This window comes from Zootoca vivipara, chromosome 1 (genome assembly GCF_965207765.1).
Source record: "Zootoca vivipara chromosome 1, rZooViv2.hap1.1, whole genome shotgun sequence".
Taxonomy (NCBI): domain Eukaryota; kingdom Metazoa; phylum Chordata; class Lepidosauria; order Squamata; family Lacertidae; genus Zootoca; species Zootoca vivipara.
In genome coordinates this window covers 113,676,999-113,700,816 of record NC_142582.1, presented here as the reverse complement: position 1 = coordinate 113,700,816, position 23,818 = coordinate 113,676,999, and the positions used below count along the sequence as shown (strand labels likewise).

The 23,818-nt window shown below is 43.9% G+C and overlaps 1 protein-coding gene across 2 annotated transcripts in view; it reads right to left on the bottom strand.

The window, feature by feature from the left end:
• Window positions 1-7,776, bottom strand: part of RIN3 (Ras and Rab interactor 3) — a 74,849-nt gene extending 67,073 nt beyond the window's left edge. For both annotated transcript variants that reach the window (XM_035107173.3, XM_088672832.1), the window contains exon 1: window positions 7,191-7,776. In XM_035107173.3, coding sequence (XP_034963064.2) covers window positions 7,191-7,222 — 32 coding nt within the window. In that variant the 5' untranslated portion in view covers window positions 7,223-7,776. The remainder of the gene's footprint in view (window positions 1-7,190) is intronic.
• Window positions 7,777-23,818: the final 16,042 nt, after the last annotated feature.

Below are 23,818 nucleotides of genomic sequence, written 5' to 3'. Positions count from 1 at the left end.
TAGAATCCTTGATCTTAACATGGATGTAACATGTCATGGAAAAATGGGACACTGCCAACTCAGATCACTGGCTATGAAGTAGCTAAGTAACTGATTGACAGTGGCTTTTAGAGGACATCTGAAGGCAGCCCTGTTTAGGGAAGCTTTTAATATTTAAGAAATTAGTGTATTTTAATATTTCTGTTGGAAGCTGCCCGGAGTGGCGGGGGAAACCCAGCCAGATGGGCGGGGTATAAATATATTATTATTATTATTATTATTATTATTATTATTATTATTATTATTAATCAGATTTTAGACAGGAGTCTTTTGCCAGCCTATCAGGTGATGCCAGGAATCAAACCTGAGACATTCTGCATACAATGTATGTGCTCTACCGTTGTGTTACAAACCCATCATTTGAAACCAGGCTTTAGCTGAGAAAGGGGAACCAGTTTTCCATGCTGATGCTCTGATGTCATTCTTCCAAGGTTGGTGCTTACCAAACTATGCCCCGTGGTGAAAGTGAGTTGCTCATCATGCAGTCTTGAGAGTGTTGGATCTAGACCAGGCATCCCCAAACTTCGGCCCTCCAGATATTTTGGACTACAATTCCCATCTTCCCCGACCACTGGTCCTGTTAGCTAGGGATCATGGGAGTTGTAGGCCAAAACATCTGGAGGGCCGCAGTTTGGGGATGCCTGATCTAGACCAAGGACACCCTGCTTCTTTTGACTTGAGCATCATCCTTTCACAGCTTTGCACGCAGAAGGTCCCAGGTTCAATCCCTGGCATCTCCGTGTAGGGCTGGGAGGGACTCCCTTGCCTGCAACCATGGAGAGCTGCTGCATGCCAGTGTAGACAATACTGAGCTAGACAGGCAATTGGGGTTGACTTTCTATGTTCCTATATAAAATCATAGCAACTATTTCTTTTATGCAAATCTGACTCTCTTCTTTTTTTTTAGAGATGCATCAATGGCCAACTCTACCGGGCTGAGAGATGTGGAAAAAGTTCCCTGTGCATTTTTCGTGCCATGTTATGTTACATTAGACAAACATGTTTGGCAGAATTCCCGAAGCTAGCTTTGTTTCTGTCAGCATTAATATATTCCCAACACTGCATGTACAGTCCGGGAAGTAAAATAAAATAAAATCGCTCCAGACTGAGACAAAAACGTTTGATTTGCTAACATGTGGCTTCTTTCCAGATGCAACAAGCCAAAGAACAAACTGCAAATTGTCCCTCAGGGTCTGGAACATTAACAGTGGTGAATCTGGTGCATAGCCTCAAACATGCAGTGTGGGCTTAATTGGAAATAATTGAAAATGGATTTTTTCCCTACACTGTACATACTCTTCCCACTGTCATTTCTGGTGAAATCTGCAGTGCCTGAAGCATGACAAGAAAGACCAGTGGGCAGAGATGAGACAGTGGAATTAATTTGCACACCCAGGTAAAAATGTATCATACCACCTGCCTACCCTATGATGAAACCATTGTCTGTGTCCAGCAGTTATGTGTAAACATCACATGTATGTGGGTAAATTGTGTGTGTGTGTGTGTGTGTGTGTGTGTGTGTGAGAGAGAGAGAGAGAGAGAGAGAGAGAGAGAGAGAGAGAGAGAGAGAGAGAGAGAGATGTGTGCTGCACACTTTACACTAAGGTTGCTTAATGTCATTGAAATAAATGAGACTCGTTCAATCTTTGTGCAGGATTACAGGCTATGTCATTATTGGTATACAAACATACTTAGCATCACAGAATTGTAGAGCTGGAAGGTACCCCAAGGGTCATTTAGTCCAACTCCCTGCAATGCAGGAATAGTCCCAGCCCTTTCTGGAGAAGCTGAGGATTGAATCTGGGACCTTCTGCATACAAGGAAGATTCTCCACCACTAAGACTTGGGGCACTTCCAGACAACCAATTTATTGATCATTCTTCCTGATTTATCTGCAGGGAGATTAGACGAGGTTGGCCATTTAATGTGCATTTGTTCCAGTTTGTTTGAGGGAGGTTTCTGCTGCATCAGAGCAAGTGTTATCCACCCTTCCCAGTGGATTTCCCCACCACTTTCCTTAACGCAAAAAGTCTGATCTTTGGGGAAGAGGGACTGTTGTGCAAGACCTCCCAATTTGATATAACTGTGCAACCTGAAGTTGCTGATACGTTATTGAATCCCACCTGGAGATAGTGACAGTTTGGAAGCCACCAAAGTCTCATTTACTTCTGAGTAAACATACTTGGGATGGTGCTGCGTATGGTATAAGCATTATCCCTTTGCATTAAAAAAAGGTGGTGGTGGGGTAACAATTTTACCTGCATTGATAACATTGCTACAGTTATTGGGTTGTCGCCAATGTTAGTCGTACTCAGAGTAGAACCATTGAAAAGAACAGACATTACTTACTTAGGTTTAATAAGTTTACTGGGTCTATTCTGACTCTCAGTTAGTTGAATACAACTTACCATAAAATGCTGCCACGACAAATGTTCTTTGTACACAATAACATATTAAGCTGTGTAGATACCATATGTTCAAAGCCCTCACACCCCAAGAATCCTGGGGACTGTGGTTTGTTAAGGGTGCTGGGGAATTTTAGCTCTGCGGTGGGTAAACTACAGTTCCCATGATTCAAAGGGTTGCTTTTAATGTATGGTGTGTACACTGCCCTACTGTGAATTCATTCTTTGCCATTCAATTTCCAAGAGCAGGCCTTGGAGCTATATTTTCTCCCTTTCTTGCCCTCTCCCTCGTGCAAGCTGGGCTGACATTCCCGGAGAAGGGGAACCAAGAAATTTCATAAGCGAAAGACTCTTGCTCATTGCAAGAATATATTGTCTGTTGCAAGAATCTCACCTTTTGTGTTCTGCGTTGCTAAGTGAAGCCAGGAAGTGCAGTTTATCCTGATATCTCAAGCATAAGAATTTGTTTCCGTTCTTTCTCTGTCAGCACAGGCTTTCCCCCTGTGAGCTTAGCCATGCTATATCTGGATATTTCCCCTTTGCAGGGGAAATATCAACCCAGGGTGTGTACAACAGATAAGAGATCCTTGTAATGGCTGGCATAACATGTTTTTCCATATGGTTAACCAAGATTTTGAACAGTGACATCATCTTCCCCTGATTGTCATGAGTAGGAAAAAGGAACAACTTTTAGGTTCACTGTCAGGGGGTTGGACAGGAATAAATGCAGACAGGGTACAGGGTACAGGGTAGGCTTTTCCACTTGTTACACTGAACACAGGTAGGCGCTTGCCTGTAAAAATATTTGTGTGAAAACGTATACACTTGTTGATTTGTACAGCTCAACTACAGTATTGTTATACAGGAGAACAGGCTCTACACTCATTTAATGCAATGTGTGAATCTGCCTTACATGACACCCCAAAGCCACCTTTGTTCACAAGCAGTGTCTCCTCATTTAATAACTCTTATTGCAATAAACCGAGCATCCTAGCCCCATTGAAGCAAACCATATAAATTAAATGCTTTCAGACTGTACAGTATTTCATGGGGTCATGTAATAATCATGGCCTGGTCACAAAATCACAAGTCAAGATCCCTAAAAACAAACAAACAAAACCAAGGTTGGCTTTCAAAATTATGATTATAAAAAAAGAAATCTATTTTGAGACTCACATTTTCCCTTTTTTCTCCAGAACACATGTTTCCTTACTCACTCCAGTTCTGCACGCTATAACTGTGGTTACTGAGCTGTTTGTGCATCTGATTCTCCCCAAGTATCCAAACGCCATGTGGATCACAGATTGCTATGATTACAAACACATCTATATGTAGTGGGAAAAGCTGGCATATGGAAGCATCCTGAGTTACTTATTGGAGGGGTATAAGTAGTTTCTTGAAGGGATGTATGATCAGCCCAGCCACCCACCTCCTCCAATAATCCCTCACACATCTTGTTTCCCAATAAGCCAACTGTCCTAGGCTTTGGAGGAAAATTGTCAACACACAGCATGAAATTGGCTAGTAAGCCCATTTGCTGCACGTACCTCCTGCTTGAAGCAGGAACCGGCCTGCCTGTGATGCAGGGTGAAGTGCCTGCCTCGGGTGGCAGAAGTGTAAGAGGCGATGCTCCACTCACCCCACCACTTCTGCCACTGAGAGAGAGGCATTCTGGCGCATGGTGTTGCTGCTCATCTTTCCTGCTCCGGGCAAAGCAGCCAAATGAGCAGGAACACTTGGAAGAGCACCTCGGCTCCCACCAAGATCTGCAAGAACCAGGGTGTGGCGACAGAAGTGGAGTGTGATTAATGGGGCCAGGAGGCAGCAATTCCCGTGCAAAATGGGAAAGGCCACCTCTGCTTACAGGTATATGCACGGCAGCCTTCCTCAAGCAAGGGCACTCTAGATGTTTTCGCCTGCAACTCACATCATCTCTGATGATTGGCACTGATGGGTTCTGTAGTCCCCAACTGGAGGGCGCCAGTATTATAGGCAGGACCAAAGTGGGGCAGGGAGCAAGTGTCTCCCTCAATCAATGAGTTTGCCCCTGCCACTTGCCTCCCCATTTCTGAACTCCTATCGTTTGCATATGCAGTTATTTTTCTTTTGTTATTGATAGAGTTTTATTAAGAATTTTCATAATATAACAAAAAAACACTAATCTACACACAAAAGGGAGGGAGGGAGACGAATACAAATATCTTAACTTTTATCCCATACAGAAAAAGGTGCAACACACCCAGCTCTCACCTGGGAGCACCCCTTTCTTCCCCCAGCCTCTTTCCCTGGGAGATCTCCCCTTCCCTGCTTCTCACACAGAGTCCTTCACCCACTGTCAATCACCTTCATCTGCATGCAATTCTCTCTTTAACCCATATGCTGTTATTTCTCTCTCTTGCCCACCTAGAAATGTACATTGCCTCTTCTCTGCCTCTCCACTTTTTTATGCGGCACCGTTCAGTAGATGTCTCCGTGATTATGAGAACTGGGTTTTTATTCTTAACTCATTCAGGATATTGAAAAATCCCTGGATCTCTGCCTTTTAAAACATACACAGACAGTGGCTTCCTGTGCTGTTGGCTTGGCAGAATCATACTATGTGGGAAGGATTCCAGGTAAAGGCCTTTCCTGCTGGGGCACCTCTTACAAGGAGCGCAAAAAAACAAGCTGCACAACAACACTGCTTATGTGCCAGTACAGCAAAACCCTATGGAGGTAAACTCAGCTGCGCCAGCCCTAGAAACCCCAGAATGAAGCAAAGGGAGTTACCCAAAATGTACTGTACTGGGAAGGTAAAAGGTTACCCATGATTTTAAGGGCACTCACAGCAGGTTCTTCACCCATGGTGTGAGCATGGCCTTCCAAGTTGTCCTAGATACATGCATGTCCAGCCTCAGCTTTGCCCATGCTGTAATGTATCCAGCAGGCTTTCCTCCTTAATGTGGCACTTGTATGTTTATTTGCGCGTGCATATATATTCATGATTCATCTAGCGAAAACAACTCACATACATTTTTAAAGGAGTTGCACAAACTGCTCTGGAGGGGACTGGATGTGTTGAGTGGGTGATACTAACCAATAGGTAACTGCTTTCTCCCCCATTCAAACGGAGCATGTCCCCCACACACATAACATGTTCCAGGAGATCAAAATCTATGTTTGCATGCAGAGTAGCAACTCTTACATTGTTATATCTGCCTATATTTCCTGGACCACAAACTGAAAGAGAAACTTTCTCTGTCTCTCAGCATCATGCTGTATCGAATTGTTCTTTAGGGTTGGCAGTTTGTTTTGTTCCTACCATTAGGCAGAGTGAGGCATCTGCTTCAGGTAGCAGCTGCTGAAGGGTGGATAGCAGTCGTGAGGTGTTGGTGTGTGTTGTGTGGTCTACCCTGGCAGTGGCATCACCAGGGGGAAAAATCCAGGGTGGGCACAGAAGGGGCCAAGCATATTTATACATTGGCTCCCAGTACGTTTCCGAGCACAATTCAAAGTGTTGGTGTTTACCTTTCAAGCCCTAAACGGCCTCGGTCCAGTATACCTGAAGGAGCGTCTCTACCCCTATCGTTCTGCCCAGACACTGAGGTCCAGCGCCGAGGGTCTTCTGGCAGTTCCCTTGCTACGAGAAGCCAAGTTACAGGGAACCAGGCAGAGGGCCTTCTCGGTAGTGGCACCCACCCTGTGGAATGCCCTCCCACCAGAGGTCAAAGAGAACAACAATTACCAGACCTTTAGAAGGCATCTCAAGGCAGCCCTGTTTAGGGAAGCTTTTAATGTTTGATTTCTGTAATTTAATGTTTTGTTGGAAGCCGCCCAGAGTGGCTGGGGGAACCCGGCCAGATGGGTGGGGTATAAATAATAAATTGTTATTATTATTATTATTATTATAGGTGAGTGAGAGACAAAAAATAACAGCATGTGTTAATGGACAGGAGTTCGGAAATGTGGGTGGGCAAGTGGGGGGTAGTAAGCTCCTTGTTTTGAGGCGCTTGCCCCTATAGGTGCCCCCATATGCCCTCCTCCTACAGGTGCAGAAAAAGATGCTCTCCTGTTGCCAATGTAGAAGGAAGGTTCAATCGCCAGCCCAGTCAGGCTTTGAACATGGAATAGGAGGGGGCACCATAATGTCCCTCTTAGGCAGCAGAATGTCTGGCAGCCTGGCATGCAGAAACAGGTGAGGCTTATATTGTACCAAGGAGCTAACATGATGGACAAAACGTCACCTGTTTTAATCTGCGTGTTCTGAGATGCTGAAAAAGGCACAGCAGCAGAGCAAGCCAAAAAGAAAAAAGAAAGCACCCTCCCCCCTTTGCATTTCAGCCACATCTGTGTGACACAGCTGGGGGGGGGGGGAAATCGAAGCCTGTTGCCCCTCAGGATTCATGGAAAAGATTTGCCATGTTTCCAGATACACACGGCAGGCAGCATGGAAACAGCTCGTTCCCCCCTCCCCTCCCCTCTCCTCCTCAAGAGTATTTTCATTTCCTTCTCTCACCTCCCCCCCCCAAAAAAAAACACCCCGTGCAAAAAGAAAAGAAAAGAAAAGCTCCTGTTGTTTTAAAGAGGCAATTATGAGCATTCACGCAAGGGAAAAGGCTGCGAATTATCGTTATTGTGGTGGCACAGCTGATAGCTTCCAGTGCAGCCTGCAAGCGGATTTAAGGGAGGGAAGGAGTTTCTTCTCCAAGACGTCTGTTTTACTTCGGGGGGGGGGGGAGTACCGTCGCTAAAAGTTTCAGGACTCACCCAGCTGCCCGGTTTCCCAGCGATGTTGTCATCCTCCCAGCAAAGCTCGCGGAGGTGCTTCTCGCTTCAGAACCGTTTGAGGTCTCCCTTGTGAATAAAGTTATACCTTGGCATTTCCTCACAAAAAAACGTCCACGCCCTTCTCCTTCTCCCCCACCCCCGCCCTGCAAAAAACATGAATTTAAAATAATAATATATATATATACATATGCAAATGATGGTGGATTCAACACGAAGGAAAGCCGAGCTTTCAGCACAGTAGTTCCAAAACACTGGCGGCTCCGAAATGAGAATCCCCTTCCAAGTTGTGTGTCTGCATTGAGCTACTTTTCTACTTCCTGTATTTGTGTGAACAGGGGCTCTCAGGAAGAGGCTGTCCTTGGTGGTCAATGGTGTTTTATTTCTTCTTCCTTTTTTTCTTTTTTTCCTTTTCTACAAACCCATTTTTAGTCATGAACTTTAGCTCAGAGAGTTAGGAAGCCGGGCCTGCGCTCTCGCTCCTCACCGCTGGCTTCGTACCTGGCTCGCCTCTGAGTGGAAGGGACACAGTTTCCTCAGCCCTGCAGGTACATCTGGAGGAGAGGCAGCGGCAAAGAGGGCCGTGAACTCTGCGAAGCATTTTATGCGGCAGTACAGTGTCCATCTGCAAATTCCTGAGGCATGTGTATTTGTGTTTTGAGTGAGTAACTGGAAGCAGATGGAGTCTGGAAAAACCTTCGCGCTGTTTACATAGGACGTGCGAGAATGGAGGGCCTGAGAAGCCAGGGAGAGGCGCAACTTTCTGACAACGCTGCAGTAATAGGTCCTTCTGGGCTTGCTACTCTATGAATTAGTGCCCTAATGTATATATATTCGTTGCCAGTTAAAAATCACAGAGTACACCTGCTCTCTACCTGTGGTAGGGTACATGGCTTATGCATGGCCAGAAAAAAAGAGGGCAAGTAGGAGAGCTCAGTTGGTGGAGCATGAGGCTCTTAATCTCAGGGTGGTGGGTTTGAGCAAAAATCCTGCATTTCAGGGGGTTGGACTAGATGATCCACAGGGTCCCTTCCAACTCTACAATTCTGAGTCCATGATAGATTTGAAGAATGCTTACATATGCTAATTTACATGTATAGATTAACCCCAATGAATAGTGGTAATGCTTTAAAATCCTTTAGAAAGAAAGATACATCACATCGGAGAAGACTATGGCCAGGTCTGTCTGCTCTCTCCGTGTTAACTGCAAGTGAGCAACTTGAAGGCCACTGAATCTCTCTCTCTCCTGAGGGTTCTTTAAACTAAAATTTAAATTGCCCTTCAAAAAGCCTGGGGTCACGTGAGCATTAATATTATTGCGAACCAAACACATTTGAACCCCAGAAGGGTCTTCTTTAGTTGTAAATATCCCACTTGGCTTTTATCGCAATTGGCTGGTCATACCAGCTGAGATTCTGGTACAATTATATCCTAGCATGCTTCAAATGATAACACTTTGAACATTTGACTGATTGTGAAGAAAATAAAGTTGTATGTTTCCATTTATACATATTGCATATTAATTTACAGATTCATGCACTCACACCAAATTTTGCATTTTAGTTCGTCATCTGCAATTTGTATTGCTTTGCTTTTCATATCCCTGGTAGGAAGGTAGACAATAATTGTGCGGCTGAAACAAAGACGAAACAGTGATTGTTCTAACCCAGATACAATTAAGGCCATTATTATTATTATTATTATTATTATTACAGTGGTACCTCAGGTTAAGAACTTAATTCATTCTGGAGGTCCGTTCTTAACCTGAAACTGTTCTTAACCTGAGGTACCACTTTAGCTAATGGGGCCTCCCGCTGTCGCCGCGCCAACACTGTGTGATTTCTGTTCTTATCCTGAAGCAAAGTTCTTAACCTGAGATTCTATTTCTGGGTTAGCAGAGTCTGTAACCTGAAGCGCTTGTAACCCGAGGTACCACTGTATCATCATCATCATCATTATCATCATCACATTAGCCACACAGAAACCTGTAGCATCATCAGATTAAAAACGCTATAGGTTGCTTCCCCAATGCATGTTTCATGGTGTTGACCTCCCTCCCTTCCTCAACCAACCAACCAACCAACCAGGCCTTTATGATTTCTCAATCCAGCTGTGTCAAGCCTTCTGCTATTTTAACTTTGGCATCAACATTCAGTTATGGTTCAAAAAAGCCTTCCTTAACCTAGCACCCTTTAGACATTGTTGGACTCCACTGCTCATCATCCCTCACTACTGGCCACCTTGGCTGAGTTTAATGGTCATTGGAGTCCAACAACACCTGGAGGGCACCTGGTTGATGTAGGCTCTCTCTCTCCCCCCCCCCGACCACCTTTACTTTCTGTTATCTGAAGTCCTTCACATTCAGCAGGTCATGGAGCTGGATCTTGGTGCAATGGAGAGACTGCCTCAGCAATTATAGTTGTTAGCTAGTGTGTGCATGAATGTGCCTGACTTCTGCTACTCTTACCTGACCCACTGAATACAGGTAACTCACAACCAAGGGGAAAAGAAGATGCAAAAATGGCATGCACTGGGGGTGGGGTGGGGAAAGAGAGAAAATGGCATGAAAATGGCACATATGGGGGGAAAGGGGGTGGGAGAGCAGGAAAAAATGGCCAGGCCAGCAGCCTTCATTAGAGTGCAGTGATGGCTTTGTTGAGCTCATCCAGGAAGAAACGGAATAACCAATTGAGGACCAACAGGTACTGACTGCTGAAGAGCTGGAGGAACTGGTTGGATCAAACTCAGAATGGGAACATGAGGGTGAGGATGGCGAGCATGAACCAGCAAGCTGGAACCTGCAGAAATTTTCTCAACTCTTCCAAGTCATAAAAGCACACAAATGATCTGATTGCAGAGTTTGACCCCTCAATGGAATGCAGCCTCAGGATCATCCATGGGATTACAGACAGTCTGAGAACTCCCACTTTTTTTTTCACAGGCAACCCTAAGTTGTTGTGCTTTTTTTAGGGGGGGAGCCAAAGTTATTCAGCTTTTTTAAGGGAGAAAACACTTTTTTGTTGGGGAGGGGACACTTCTCCAGACAATTGCCCCACCGCTGGCATCTCTGTGGCCGCATTGCAATGTCACCTCCAACGCGTTGCTCTTGCAGTTTTACACACACTTTCCCCTAACACACACATTTTTGTATATATTATTTGACTGGCAAAGGGCATCACAAAATTTGAAGAAGTGTGAATTTCAAAGGATATCTGGGTTTCAGTTTGTGTATGGTATTGGGGAAGTGGAAATTGGGTATGCTTGCTTTAAAATGTGGACTGAGCCAAATTTCTCCCACCTCCGCAGCCTGAGTATGAGACACTGAGCACACACACAAACAGAATTTGAATTCTGTGGCAAGAAAATCGTCCTGCTCTGAATAAATCAGGGCCTGGATATAAATAACTAATCTAGGTGTCCCCAAGAGCATCAAGGGGACAAAAAGGAGGCAACTGTAGTGGATCCAACCGCTTATCACCAATTAATAACGCGGCAGACTCACCCCACTAACTGCCCCCTATTCAATATACTGCACACACCTCAATGTATACACCAGTGAACACGAGGTTTTACAAATTTACCATGGGATGTCTAGTGGGGGACTTGTGTGAGAGAAAACTTAAATGATTAGAGTCTCAGGCAGAAAATGATCAAACAAACAGGAAAAGCTTATTAAACAAAAAAAGGGGGGTTATGAAACAAAGTGGGTCAGGAAATGCGGTTTTTCAGGTAGAGTTAACTTATTTACTTTAACTAACTATAAGATGACTCAGGCTTAAACACAGTGTTACAGTCACAGCTTCTCTTTACCTCTCTTTACTCAAAATCAGTTGTTATACTTCAGCTTCTGTTACTTAGTTGTTGTTTAGTCCTTTAGTTGAGTCCAACTCTTTGTGACCCCATGGACCAGAGCACGCCAGGCACTCCTGTCTTCTACTGCCTCCCGCAGTTTGGTCAAACTCATGCTGGTAGCTACTTAGTTACTTTGTTAAATACAGTTAAATACTTTTAAGACCATACAGCTTCCGTCACCGATTACTAGCTTGGTTCACAAGTGAGGAGCACTTTCCCTCAGTTACATACTCTTTAAGCAATCCCACATCTGAGGTATTCCAAATGGTATAACAGACCCAGGAGATCACCTCACCCCTTGTTACTGAGTCAGTACCTAGCTGAACTCTCCCCTCCCGGCTATACTGAGACCCAGGTATCCTGTATCCCCGCAGGTTCAACCTCTCCCCGTTCAGTCACAATCCTCCTAGGACACTCCTGTCTGTATACCTTTTCCAGAGGCAAGAGGTAAAGGACCCCTGGATGGTTAGGTCCAGTCAAAGGCAAATATGGGCTGCGGCGCTCATCTCGCTTCAGGCCAAGGGAGCCGGCATTTGTCCACAGACAGCTTTCCGGGTCATGTGGCCAGCATGGCTCAACTGCCTCTGGTGCATGCAATGCCAGAGCGCATGGAAACACCATTTACCTTCCCACCGCAGCAGTACCTATTTATCTACTCGCACTGGCATGCTTTTGAACTGCTAGGTTGGCAGGAGCTGGGACAGAGCAACAGAAGCTCACCACCTTTGATCTGATTCGAACCACAGATCCTCCAATCAGCAAGCCAAGAGGCTCAGTGGTTTAGACCACAGCGCCACCTGTGTCCTACCTTTCCAAGGCCCTCAACATGGTCCCCCTATCCAAGCTTCAGGGCTCTGTCCTCTTGCTATGGATAGTCTCCTCCGTGTGGATGTTTAACTTAACTCAGAACCAGTTCTCCCTCAGTCAAATCCCATCCTACTCCCTATCACTCCTCTTAAACCAAGCCCTAACTAACTCCCTTGGAAACTGCTCCTTTTGTTCTCTCTCCTGAAATGCTGTTCCTTCTTCTTCTTCTGTGGCCATCTGACTTGGTTTACAATCAGAGAGAGGGTCCAGCACTCTGGTGGTATTTCAGGGGGACTGCATCACCAGGCTCTGGTCTGGTTCTGCTGTCCGTCTCAGCAACATCCAGGAGGGTAGCTGAAGCTTAATGGCACAGCCAGCTCTTCTCTCCCACTTCACTTTCAGAAGGGGTTTCGACATATGACATGAATGGGAGGGGCTGCTGTTCAAGAAGTGCAACCACACAGTCCCTTTGTATGCATGAAACTGGTTACATGCAAGTACACAACCAAGGCAGATTTGCATAGATTTGCTTGCCTTGCACACTTCCAACTGATTCCACCAGGCTTCGGAAGAGTGGCTGCACCTCGTCTATTGCTTTTAAAAAAAAAAAACTAACAAGAGGTTTCTCTTGTCTCTCGCAATTGAACAAGCTGCCTGTCAGTTTCCTCAATTTTTCTCTGTAATCACGAGGTCTAAAATGGTGTGTGTGCGTGTATCTGTGTGCGTAGAGGTGAGCTGGGTTTAATATGTGTCACCTGGTGAATGTGTACAACACACACAATCAATTTGTACATTGATCAGACTTTGAACGAACTGACAGCATCCATTCTTTGGGACCTGGCAAAGGTTTTTTGTTTTTGTTTTTATCTCCCCTCCCCCTGGCTTTAAATACCATCTGTATTGTTTTTAATTCTGTGTCTATTGGCTTTTATTTTCTATTTTGATGTGATTTTTTTTCAGGGCTACTTTTTATTGCTTCAATTGTTTTAAGATTATCTGTAAACTAGCTTGAGAAGTAGAGAAAATACTGAAGGGCATGAGGTGTGTGTGTGTGTGTGTGTGTGTGTGTGTGTGTGTGTAAATATATAAAATAAATGAGTGAATTCTTCACTTGCACAGTGCAATGGTGGGCATTTTTTTTAAAATCATCTATGCATAGCATATCTATTTAAAAAAAACATTTTTGCACGATCTCTTTCCAAATGATGAGTTTCAGTAACGTTCATGAACTTTAGCAAGTGCCAAAGGGAAAAGATAGGACAAGATTGGCTTTTACTAAAGTGCCCTCAATTGATGTGCAGATTGCGTAATCATAATACTTCCCCCCTCTGTCTGTGAGCTGCTATATATCATCTGCAGGCCGCATAAGGACGCTGGACGAGCTGCTGTGGGCTCCTGTACTGTTAATCTGCAGATTACAAGCCCGTTATAGCACAAACCCGCATTACATAACTGGCCAGTGAAGCCTGCTGAGTCAAACTGTTGGCTGAGTGATTTTGCACATTGGAATGGGGCTGTCTCTCAATACAGAGCCTTTAATGATCAGTGTACACACAAATGCTAACCTTTCCCCAAGCAGAAATAAAAGGCAGGATCTGATCCCTCACTCCCCCTCTCCCTTCTCTCTCTCTCTCTCTCTCACACACACACACACACACACACACACCCCTACCTGTGGGAAGAATGCCCTGAATTTATATTTTGCTCAGCTAACCTAGTGGTTTATTATGTCATACAATCCAGTTTAAGAATCTATGGACCATCTCTCCAGATCCCTTGGATTTCTATTGGGGCTCCTTTCGGCTCCAGCATCAACACAGAAGAAGGCTTTGTTGCTTCTCAGCCCTGCATGTCAAAGTTGTGCTTTCCCAGGAAGTTTGGTGGCACAGGGTAGGGGGGCAGTAGTCACCTCTTCCTCTGCTCCCAGTCTTTCCCTCACTCTGATCTCATGCGACGATGAGCATCTTTATTTCTGGATGTGGTGAGCAATTTTTTAAAAAGTAACAACCAGTTTGCTTTCTTCTTATTGAAATGCCCAGTTCTTGCATTTAAATGCAACAAGCTGGGTGTCAGAGGGTGTTGTGATGGCACACAAGTGCCACGCTGGGAACCTCAGCCCTAGATTGTAATGAGGGGGGCATAGCTCAGTGGTAGAGCATGTGCTCTGAATGCAGATCTATGGTTCAATCACAACACCTCCAGCTAAAAGGGTGAGGTGGCAAGTAGCAGGAAAGGACTCTGTCCAAGACCCTCAAGAGCTGCTGCCAATTTCTTGTTCTTCGTGTTGAAAACAGCTTTGCATATAGGAATATTTTCCATGTAACCCTTTAACAGTCTTGCAGCTGTCTTCAAAATCATTTCCAGCTTTTGCAGGAATCCGTGAAACACAATAGAGCACATATAAGGAACAAGTTACAACTTGAATGCAGCCCTAAATAGCAGAGTGTTCATTCCTGGTGCCTGGACACACTTTTCCTGGGGAAAACACTGCCACTCTCCTGTTATCCTTATATATTTTATTGACAGTGTACATGTGTTGTTATACATATATATATAGTGCCTTACAATACTGACTGCTAGGTTTATTTTAAATATAAATCTTCATTTCATATTAACTATTGTTTCCCCCCTCCTTTTCCACGATAAAAATAATCAAAGGTCATGCCAATATTATGTAACAAATTATCACGGCTGGAATTTTCTTTATAATGACATACAGATCTGTACAAAGAACCCCCATATCACAAAAGCATTCACAGTGCATAAGGTCACAGTCATTGAAAAAATAAATAACATGATAAATAGATTCTGTGTAATTTACAGTTTACAAAGTTGTCACTTTCCATTCTCTGAGCAGCACTATAAAAAGCATCTCATTTTTTTTCAGACGAGGTACCACCACACCCCATTATGGGATGCACACTGCATACACCTGTTGTACATGGAACGGAAAAAGAAAACTACATGGATCAGCAGTTAGTTCTGTGCTTGGAAATGTCCCTGAATCATCTCACTCAACAAAGGGAGAGCTTTGCTGAAGAGTTTTAGCCACTCGGAACAAAACTGCTGATTTCTGAAGAACTATATATGGTTTTGCTTTTACTTTTTAAAAAGGGGGGGGGACACATACAGTTGATGAAGATAAAGGCCATAATCTTGTAGCAATGAAAAGTGAGTGTGACAGGGCCGGCCCACCCATGAGGCAAGATGAGATGACCGCCTCAGGTGGCAGGATCCACAGAGGTAGCAGATCCCAATGTAGATCTTTATTCTCCCCTTGTTCCTGATGCAGATCCTTGCTCACCCCTTCTTCCCTGGCAGGGAGTGGAAGCCATTTTGTGGTTTGCCTCAGGCGCCAAAATGTCTTGGGCCGGCGCTGGAGTGTGATGTATATTCAGTCATACTCAGAGTAGGGCCACTGAAACCACTGATTTTACTCAAAGTATGCTTAATATTGGATATCATCCAAAGACTGGTGATGGGCATACTGTAGTCTCATTTGAAGACCTTGCCTGTCTGGCCATGTCAGCTTCTGATGCTTTCAGATTTCACCACAATTCAAGGTCACTGAATGTCAGAAGCTATCCACCTTTTAAGCATCTTGAGTTGACAGACCTTAGTTCTACATTCTTTCTGCGGGCGTAAGAACAAACAAGCCAACAGACAGACAGACAAAAACAACATGCTAGCAATTTCCATTAAGGAGTTAGGAAAATGACAGTAGCTCTCGATTACAATCAATTTTCTTTCAGAAAGTGCTTTGAATTTCAGGACAGCAGCATGGAGAACATGCAAAGTACAAAAAATAAAATAAAAGGTAGTGCACATAAAAGTGTCCTTTGCAAGACCAATGACCCAGAGGCCTTGCCGAATTTGGTGGTGAATCAGGTTCTACTCATTAGAGGAGTGGTTTTCTGACAGTGCTCCAAGAAATCATAGGCTCCTTGGAATATTATCAGGGAAGATAAATAAAATGGGAGCTGTTTTTTTCTGAAAGAGTTTGTCTATCACAACCACCTTTTTGCCCTTTAATGTGCATCTGCATAGGAGTCTTGAGTGTTGCACTTCATTCAGTCACAACACAGCAGTATATGCACATCAAAGCACTCCCCTACACCCAGAATGCTTTGCATTGCACTGGATTTTATTATTTTTTACCAGAAAAGTTAATGCAGAAAGGATTCCCTGATAGTATTGTGTTTAAAAACCACTGCTTTGTATCTGCAGAAGAAACCAGAAATATGATAGCATCTAAACCAGTCTTTCTCCAACCTGGTGCCCCTCAGATGTTGGAGTTGTGATGATAGGAGTTGTGGTTCCAAAGCGTGAGGAGGGCACTAGCTTGAGGAAGCCTGATATAAACACTAAAGACTGATCTAATCAGCCCTTTTAGGGTAGGTTTTGACATGGTCCTCTATTTGCAGGGCAATGGTTTTCTAGTTCATTAGACAGGAGTTGCTTGCTCTGTTCAAGTAAATGGCACAAATAGCAATGCTGCAAACTACCAGTATAAGATAACAGAAGAGCAGATTTCTAAACCCTACCAAACACTAGTTTGCCCTAACTGAAAAGGGGAATCAAGCAGCTTGGGATGGTTTGAATATGAAGGAGCAAAGGAGCCTTCTACTATACAATTTTGAACTTTTAAGGTGCTGCAATTTAAATGGCAAAAATCTTTGGTTTCACACGGGTACAAACATTATTCATAATTTGCTTTAAAATTACATTGGAGTTTTAATTTCCTGCATTAACTTCAGCGCTTAGGGAATGTTAACAATGACCTAAACAAAAGTTCTGTTGGAACAACCTAATCTTTAACATTTACAGTGGTACCTCTGGTTACGAACATAATTTGTTCCGGAGGTCCGTTCTTAACCTGAAACCATTCTTAACCTGAGGAACCACTTTAGCTAATGGGGCCTCCAGCTGCCACCGAGCTGCTGGCACGCATTTTCCTGTTCTCATCCTGAGTTCTTAACCCAAGGTACTACTTCTGGGTTAGCAGAGTCTGTAACCCGAAGTGTTTGTAACCTGAGGTGTTTGTAACCCGAGGTACCACTGTAAATCAGAAGGAAGAGCCTTTAGATGGAAAATGACAGTAGGTTGTGGAAACTGAAACAGAGAGGGCTGGAGTGCCAATTTCTACATTCACAATAGAATTTGTTGAGGTGAATGCAACTTTCTGTACACTTTTCAGTATAAAAACGACCTAAGGAAAATAATTATAATTTGGAACCCTTTCCTGTGTCTTTATGTTTTAAAATTGACCAAACAACATCAAAAATCCACTGTGGAAAAACTAGCTACTTATTTTGTTGTACCTGCAGTGGATGTAAGAAATCATATAAAAAGAAAATAAACTTGGCACAATGATGATTAAGAGTGAGTGACACGAAGGATAAAATGCTGATCCAAAGGGAAGACTCAGGTAGGCAGTCTTCCAGGCTGACTTGCAAGCCAACATCAGAGTTCAGATCATCACAAAGTCATAAAAATAAACACAAAACTAGCTCTTGCATACAATTAAAAAAGAAAAAACCACCCAACAACCCAGCACCACAAAACCAAACCCTGGCCCTGCAGCATTTATTCAGTTAGTAGTGCTCCCTCTTGGTAAGGTTTGAAGTGCAGATTCCCACTGCAGGATCAGGGACATTGCAAAAAACGAAAACCCAACAGCCATACTACATTCTACTCTGCTGTGCTCTTTTGAGAAAGCTGCAGAAGGCTGGAAACGCAGTAGTTTTTGAAAGATAATTGAAAGTGGTTTGAGAGAGAGCAAGCACCACCTTACCTCCCCTTACTACACACACAGTAATTTCTTCTGTCTCACTTTCGTTGCTGGTCAATGTATGGTGCATAGCTGCCAAGTTATCCCTTTTTTTAAGGGATTGTCCATTATGCTGAATAGGCTTCCTCGCGAGAAATGGGAAAACTTGGCAGCTATGGTATGGTGTCTGATTTTTATAGGAGTTAGCTGCCTTGAGGTTAGTATGAAAGGCGGGATATATAAATCGCCACATAAATAAATAAGCAAGTTTTGCATGAATTTTAAAGAGCAAAAAACAAACCCCAAATGAGGCAAAACCTGCTTACTGGGTGCAGAAGTCAGAAGACACACTGCAAGTAGGGTTGCCAGACTCAATAGAGGACAGGACTTCTGTGCCTTTAATTGCCCTGCTCTCTTTTGAGTCTGGAAACCTTAAAGAGAAACCAGCAGACCCTTTGCTTGGAAATTAAACAAAGGGTCTGCTGGTTTCTCTTTAGGGTTTCCAGACTCAAAAGAGAGCAGGGCAATTAAAGGTACAGAAGTCCTGTCCTCTATTGAGTCTGGCAACCCTAACTGCAAGCCATGATCCCTCTTTTAAACCACTTTCAAGTCTCTGAGAAAGGTACAGTAAGGAACTGCTTTGCATCCAGTTTTCCTGCCCTCTGTGGTTTATCAAGCATTTAGCTATCAATTATCTTTTAGAGGAACTCAGTCCTATAACTATCTCACACCCCAGTGAGTGTAGCAGCAGTTTCATATTTAATCAACTGTAATCCTAAACATGCTTACTGGCCTAGGAAGTAAGCTCTACTGAAGATCATTGGACTTGCTTCCGAGTAAACACGCATGGAATATTTAGTATGACTCACAGACCTGCACAGGACTCGTTTTTCATTTAAGACAGAGTAAAAACAAGGTAAGGTGGATCAGTTCAGAAGTGAAGAAAGAGAAGTATATAGTCTGATATAGAAAGGCTATATAAATTGTGACAAAAGCAAGTAACAGGCTGCTATCCTAAGTACATTGGCATGGATTTTGAGCTGAAGTTCTACGCCCACTTACCAGGGAGTAAACCCCACTGAAGTTACTTTAGACTAAAGCATGCATAGGGTTGTGTTGTAAATCTCAATTCAATTTATAGGATTTACTACTAAATAAAGAGTTTAGGAAGGGACCCAGGTGGCGCTGTGGGTTAAACCACAGAGTCTAGGGCTTGCCGATCAGAAGGTCGGCGGTTCAAATCCCTGCAATGGGGTGAGCTCCCGTTGCTCGGTCCCAGCTCCTGCCCACCTAGCAGTTCGAAAGCACATCAAAGTGCAAGTAGATAAATAGGGACCGCTCCGGCGGGAAGGTAAACGGCGTTTCCGTGCGCTGCTCTGGTTCACCAGAAGCAGCTTTGTCATGCTGGCCACATGACCCGGAAGCTGTCTGCGGACAAACGCCGGCTCCCTCGGCCTATAGAGCGAGATGAGCGCCGCAACCCCAGAGTCGGACACGACTGGACCTGATGGTCAGGGGCCCCTTTACCTTTACCTTTAAAGAGTTTAGGATCATAGTGTTAGCTTCCTAAGTAGGTCTCAAACCACAACATTTAACTAAACATTCAAGTACTTGCATATCAGAAGGGTTGGCCCATGAAAAGAGGCCTTTTGGGGTGAGTGGGAACCAATATGTTTTCAAAACCACCTCCTTTCTCAATTTATTTGCTGCTTGAGGGCAACTGCTAGTTTCTGCAGTCTGCTTCTCCGTTGTCTTTTATATTATTATATTTAGGCTCCATCTACTTGGCAGTATGACCTGGCCAGCTAGGGGCTGCTCTGCATGATGCCACAGAGCCAATCAAATGTGGTGACATTATGATGTCATAAAGTCAATTTAGAGTGAGGGCAACACTTCCCTTCCTTCCTAAGAAAATGCAAGTCCCTTCTCCCCCTCCTGTTCATAACTCCCCCTCCAAAATCAATAAATAAATGCTGGAAGGGCCGTGTGCTTTGACTAGCTGTGAAACGAAACCTTTGACTCTGCCCGTCACAATCAAAGCTACAGTCATGTCCCTAGATTCTAGAACAAGAAGCCTAAAAATGCCTTTTAAATGCTGCACAGATAGGCATACACCCCCTCTTGCCACACAAGCATTTTGTATATTGTCACTGCTACTACTCACAGTTGCTAGCTGCACTGAGAAACTGTACCGTACCAGTACAACTTCCTGGGACTGCTTTTGGGGAATTCAGTGCCTTAATGCAAAATTCATCCATCTTGTACTCTCTCTTTTTTGCAGCATACGTTCCCAAGTAAAGAAATATTTTCATGTTTAATCTATCGGCCACTTTGGTATCAGAGTAGAGACCCTTTTCTTTCATCCACTTCAGGAGCCATGCAACACATTTCATACGGTCAATCTAAAACTTACTCAGCTTCCCCCAATAAACACAGCTTAAACACATCATTACTGGAATTCCAGTAATGTTTGGAATTCCCCCTGCCCCGCACCCCAAAATACATTAATAATTGTATTTTCTCTTCAGACCACACAAGTGAATCTGTTTCAGAAGCACACACAAGGCACAAGTTTGAGACCAACTTAAGAGATTCCCACCCCCACCCCACCCCACCCCCAAAAAGAATGCAAGAGATCTTGGGAGACAGGAGACTCACTATGTTTGCATGGTTTTGATTCTATGGGCTTTGCATATGGATTTACTATATTATGGGACTCTTCAACATAAATAACCATTGCCATCCTATATGCATTTTTGTCAGATCATGTATTTGTGTGTGTGTACTCAAATATAATGCAGTGTAATCAAATACCACATATAATAAACCTTTTATCAGGGTGAGAGTATAAGTATCATTCTGTCAGAAAATAACCAGCAATAAAAATAACAAACTGAACAAAATTCAGGATCTGGGGGTTGTCGGGTTTTGGAATCCAAATGCAGACTCCTTTAAAGTGCAGGCAATTTCCAGTCTGCCAGGAAATGAGACCTGTGGCTGGAGTTTTTGTTTATTGTGCCCATAAGCAAATAGGAAGGAAATTTATGCATATATAGACCATTCCTTTTCAGGGGTGATGAGGGAACAGTACAAGAACACAATGCCTCTTCCTGTATCATTTGTCTTTACTTCTGGGCCTTACCTTAGATTATGGCATTCCTAGAATGTGAAGAAAGTGCTTTTAGCATGTACTCTGGCTTATGTATTATACAGATGTTCCCCCTGATGCCATAACTCAAAGACACCTGAATGCTTCAAGGTTGTACTATACAAATCACGCCTACCTGACATATAAGCAAACCTTTCTTATCCTGTTGGTATCCTTTGGAAGGGCTAATCCAATCAGAGACTTAAAAGCCTCATCCGATAAGTGTCCACAGTTAGGCAGCAGCATGAGCCTACTGTCAGCTTGCGGGGACATCTTGTTCCCTTGCTCTAGCACAAGAACACCATCCCAGCTTAATAGATGCAGTGGCAATCATTGCAGATTCAATGATGCTCTTCCACTTATTCTTTGCCATGGTCGGATTGGGCTGGGGTACAAGGGCAGAGGAGGGCAAGTAGCAACCTTAAGCAGCATGTAAAGGGCTGTTCATTGGCTCTAGAGCAGGGTTTCCCAAACTTGGGTCTCTGGCGGTTTTTGGACTACAACTCCCATCATCCTTAGCTAGCAGGACCAGTGGCCAGGGATGATGGGAACTGTAGTCAAAAAAAACAGCTGGAGACCCAAGTTTGGGAAACCCTGCTCTAGAGGCAGAAAAGGAACACACAAACATTTGCCTGTACCTACGCCCCCCTTGCAAACTATGGCAAGTTCTTAAAGAAATGGGAGTGCCTGATCACCTCATCTGTCTCCTGAGAAATCTCTATGTGGGACAAGAAGCTACAGTTAGAACTGGATATGGAACAACTGATTGGTTCAAAATTGGGAAAGGAGTACGACAAGGTTGTATATTGTCTCCCTGCTTATTTAACTTATATGCAGAATTCATCATGCGAAAGGCTGGACTAGATGAATCCCAAGCCGGAATTAAGATTGCTGGAAGAAATATCAACAACCTCAGATATGCAGATGACACAACCTTGATGGCAGAAAGCGAGGAGGAATTAAAGAACCTTTTAATGAGGGTGAAAGAGGAGAGCGCAAAATATGGTCTGAAGCTCAACATCAAAAAAACCAAGATCATGGCCACTGGTCCCATCACCTCCTGGCAAATAGAAGGGGAAGAAATGGAGGCAGTGAGAGATTTTACTTTCTTGGGCTCCTTGATCACTGCAGATGGTGACAGCAGTCACGAAATTAAAAGACGCCTGCTTCTTGGGAGAAAAGCAATGACAAACCTAGACAGCATCTTAAAAAGCAGAGACATCACCTTGCCGACAAAGGTCCGTATAGTTAAAGCTATGGTTTTCCCAGTAGTGATGTATGGAAGTGAGAGTTGGACCATAAAGAAGGCTGATCGCCGAAGAATTGATGCTTTTGAATTATGGTGCTGGAGGAGACTCTTGAGAGTCCCATGGACTGCAAGAAGATCAAACCTATCCATTCTTAAGGAAATCAGCCCTGAGTGCTCCCTGGAAGGACAGATCGTGAAGCTGAGGCTCCAATACTTTGGCCACCTCATGAGAAGAGAAGAATCCTTGGAAAAGACCCTGATGTTGGGAAAGATTGAGGGCACTAGGAGAAGGGGACGACAGAGGACAAGATGGTTGGACAGTGTTCTCGAAGCTACGAACATGAGTTTGACCAAACTGCGGGAGGCAGTGCAAGACAGGAGTGCCTGGCGTGCTCTGGTCCATGGGGTCACGAAGAGTCGGACACGACTAAACGACTAAACAACAACAACAACACGCCCCCCAGGTATATGGGGCGGAGTATGGCATCTCTACCCACACACACTCATGTGCCAAGTATAGGGTACAGGCAGTTTCAACTTTTCTGACGCAAACTCCTGCACTAGGGGCAGTTGAAGCTGATTCTTGGGATACGCTTGCCAGCTTAGGTAAATACTGATAGTCATCATGAAAGACAAAAGAAGATTAAGTAGTACGTTTCTCCCTTTGCATAAAACTAAGGTTCAAAATGAGCAATGAATTCCTCATACCAATTAAAAATGAAGTGATGTGTTTGAAAATAATAATTCCTATTTACAGCACACTTCCCAGTATAATGAATTTCCTGTGCACATATTTGCATTGAAAGGGATCAGCAGTTCTGTGCAATTTGAGTGATTCATGCATGCAGGAGACAGCCTACAGCAGACTTTTCCACAACCGACTCTAGCAGTGCCTTTAAGCTTCCCCCTGCTGCTTGTATGGATGTGGGCTGATTCAGATATGCATGCCCGTAATCTGATAACTGAACGCTTGGATGCTGAGCCACCTCACACATTTTTAGGGGACCAACTGAAAATCACCTGTGAATGACGGAAACACATTTAGGATACTATACAAGCTACATGTATGCAAATATGTTTTTTTTATCATACGCTCAGCAGAGGGCCAGGACTCTGCTGAGTGTACAACACTTTGGCAAACCCAGGCTTGCCTCTATGTAATGTGTGAAACAGCCCTGTGAGATTCAATTGCCTTGAGAAATCTTGTGTCTAAGGAGAAGCATTATGGAAGTTCCATCCCTGATGGTTCACTCACACCTGATGTACACCAGGTGATGAAACATGCCCAGGAGAACTAGCCTGTAAGAGAGGGAAATGGAAGAGGGGAGATTTAAATCTGCATTGCAATCTTGATGCATTTCAAAATGCTTCCCGTGAGCAGAAACCCTTCCCTATGTGGAACACACTATTCTAATTTCCCATGGAGTTGTACACTGAAATTTGAGGCCAGGCTTTTAATGCATAATTTTTTTCTTTCCTTCCTTTCCAGAAGTTCCTCTAAGGTCATTATGAATTGGGCCAGCATGGGCTAAAATGGATGGGTGAAAGGGAAAAGAATACCCTATTTAGTGGGGGTGGTTGTGTGGACCTTTACAGTGCAAAACGACGAGTTGTGAACAGTGAGAATGATAGACAGCAGGAGGGTTAGTGGCATCACCAAAGATCTGTGTGTAATAATTCAAGCAGTTTAAAAGTCCCTTGCGAGAAGCCCTGCTTGCCTCCTGCCATGGGGTATATAGTATTCTGTCATTGATACAATAAGTGCAGGAATTCTGCCAAATAGC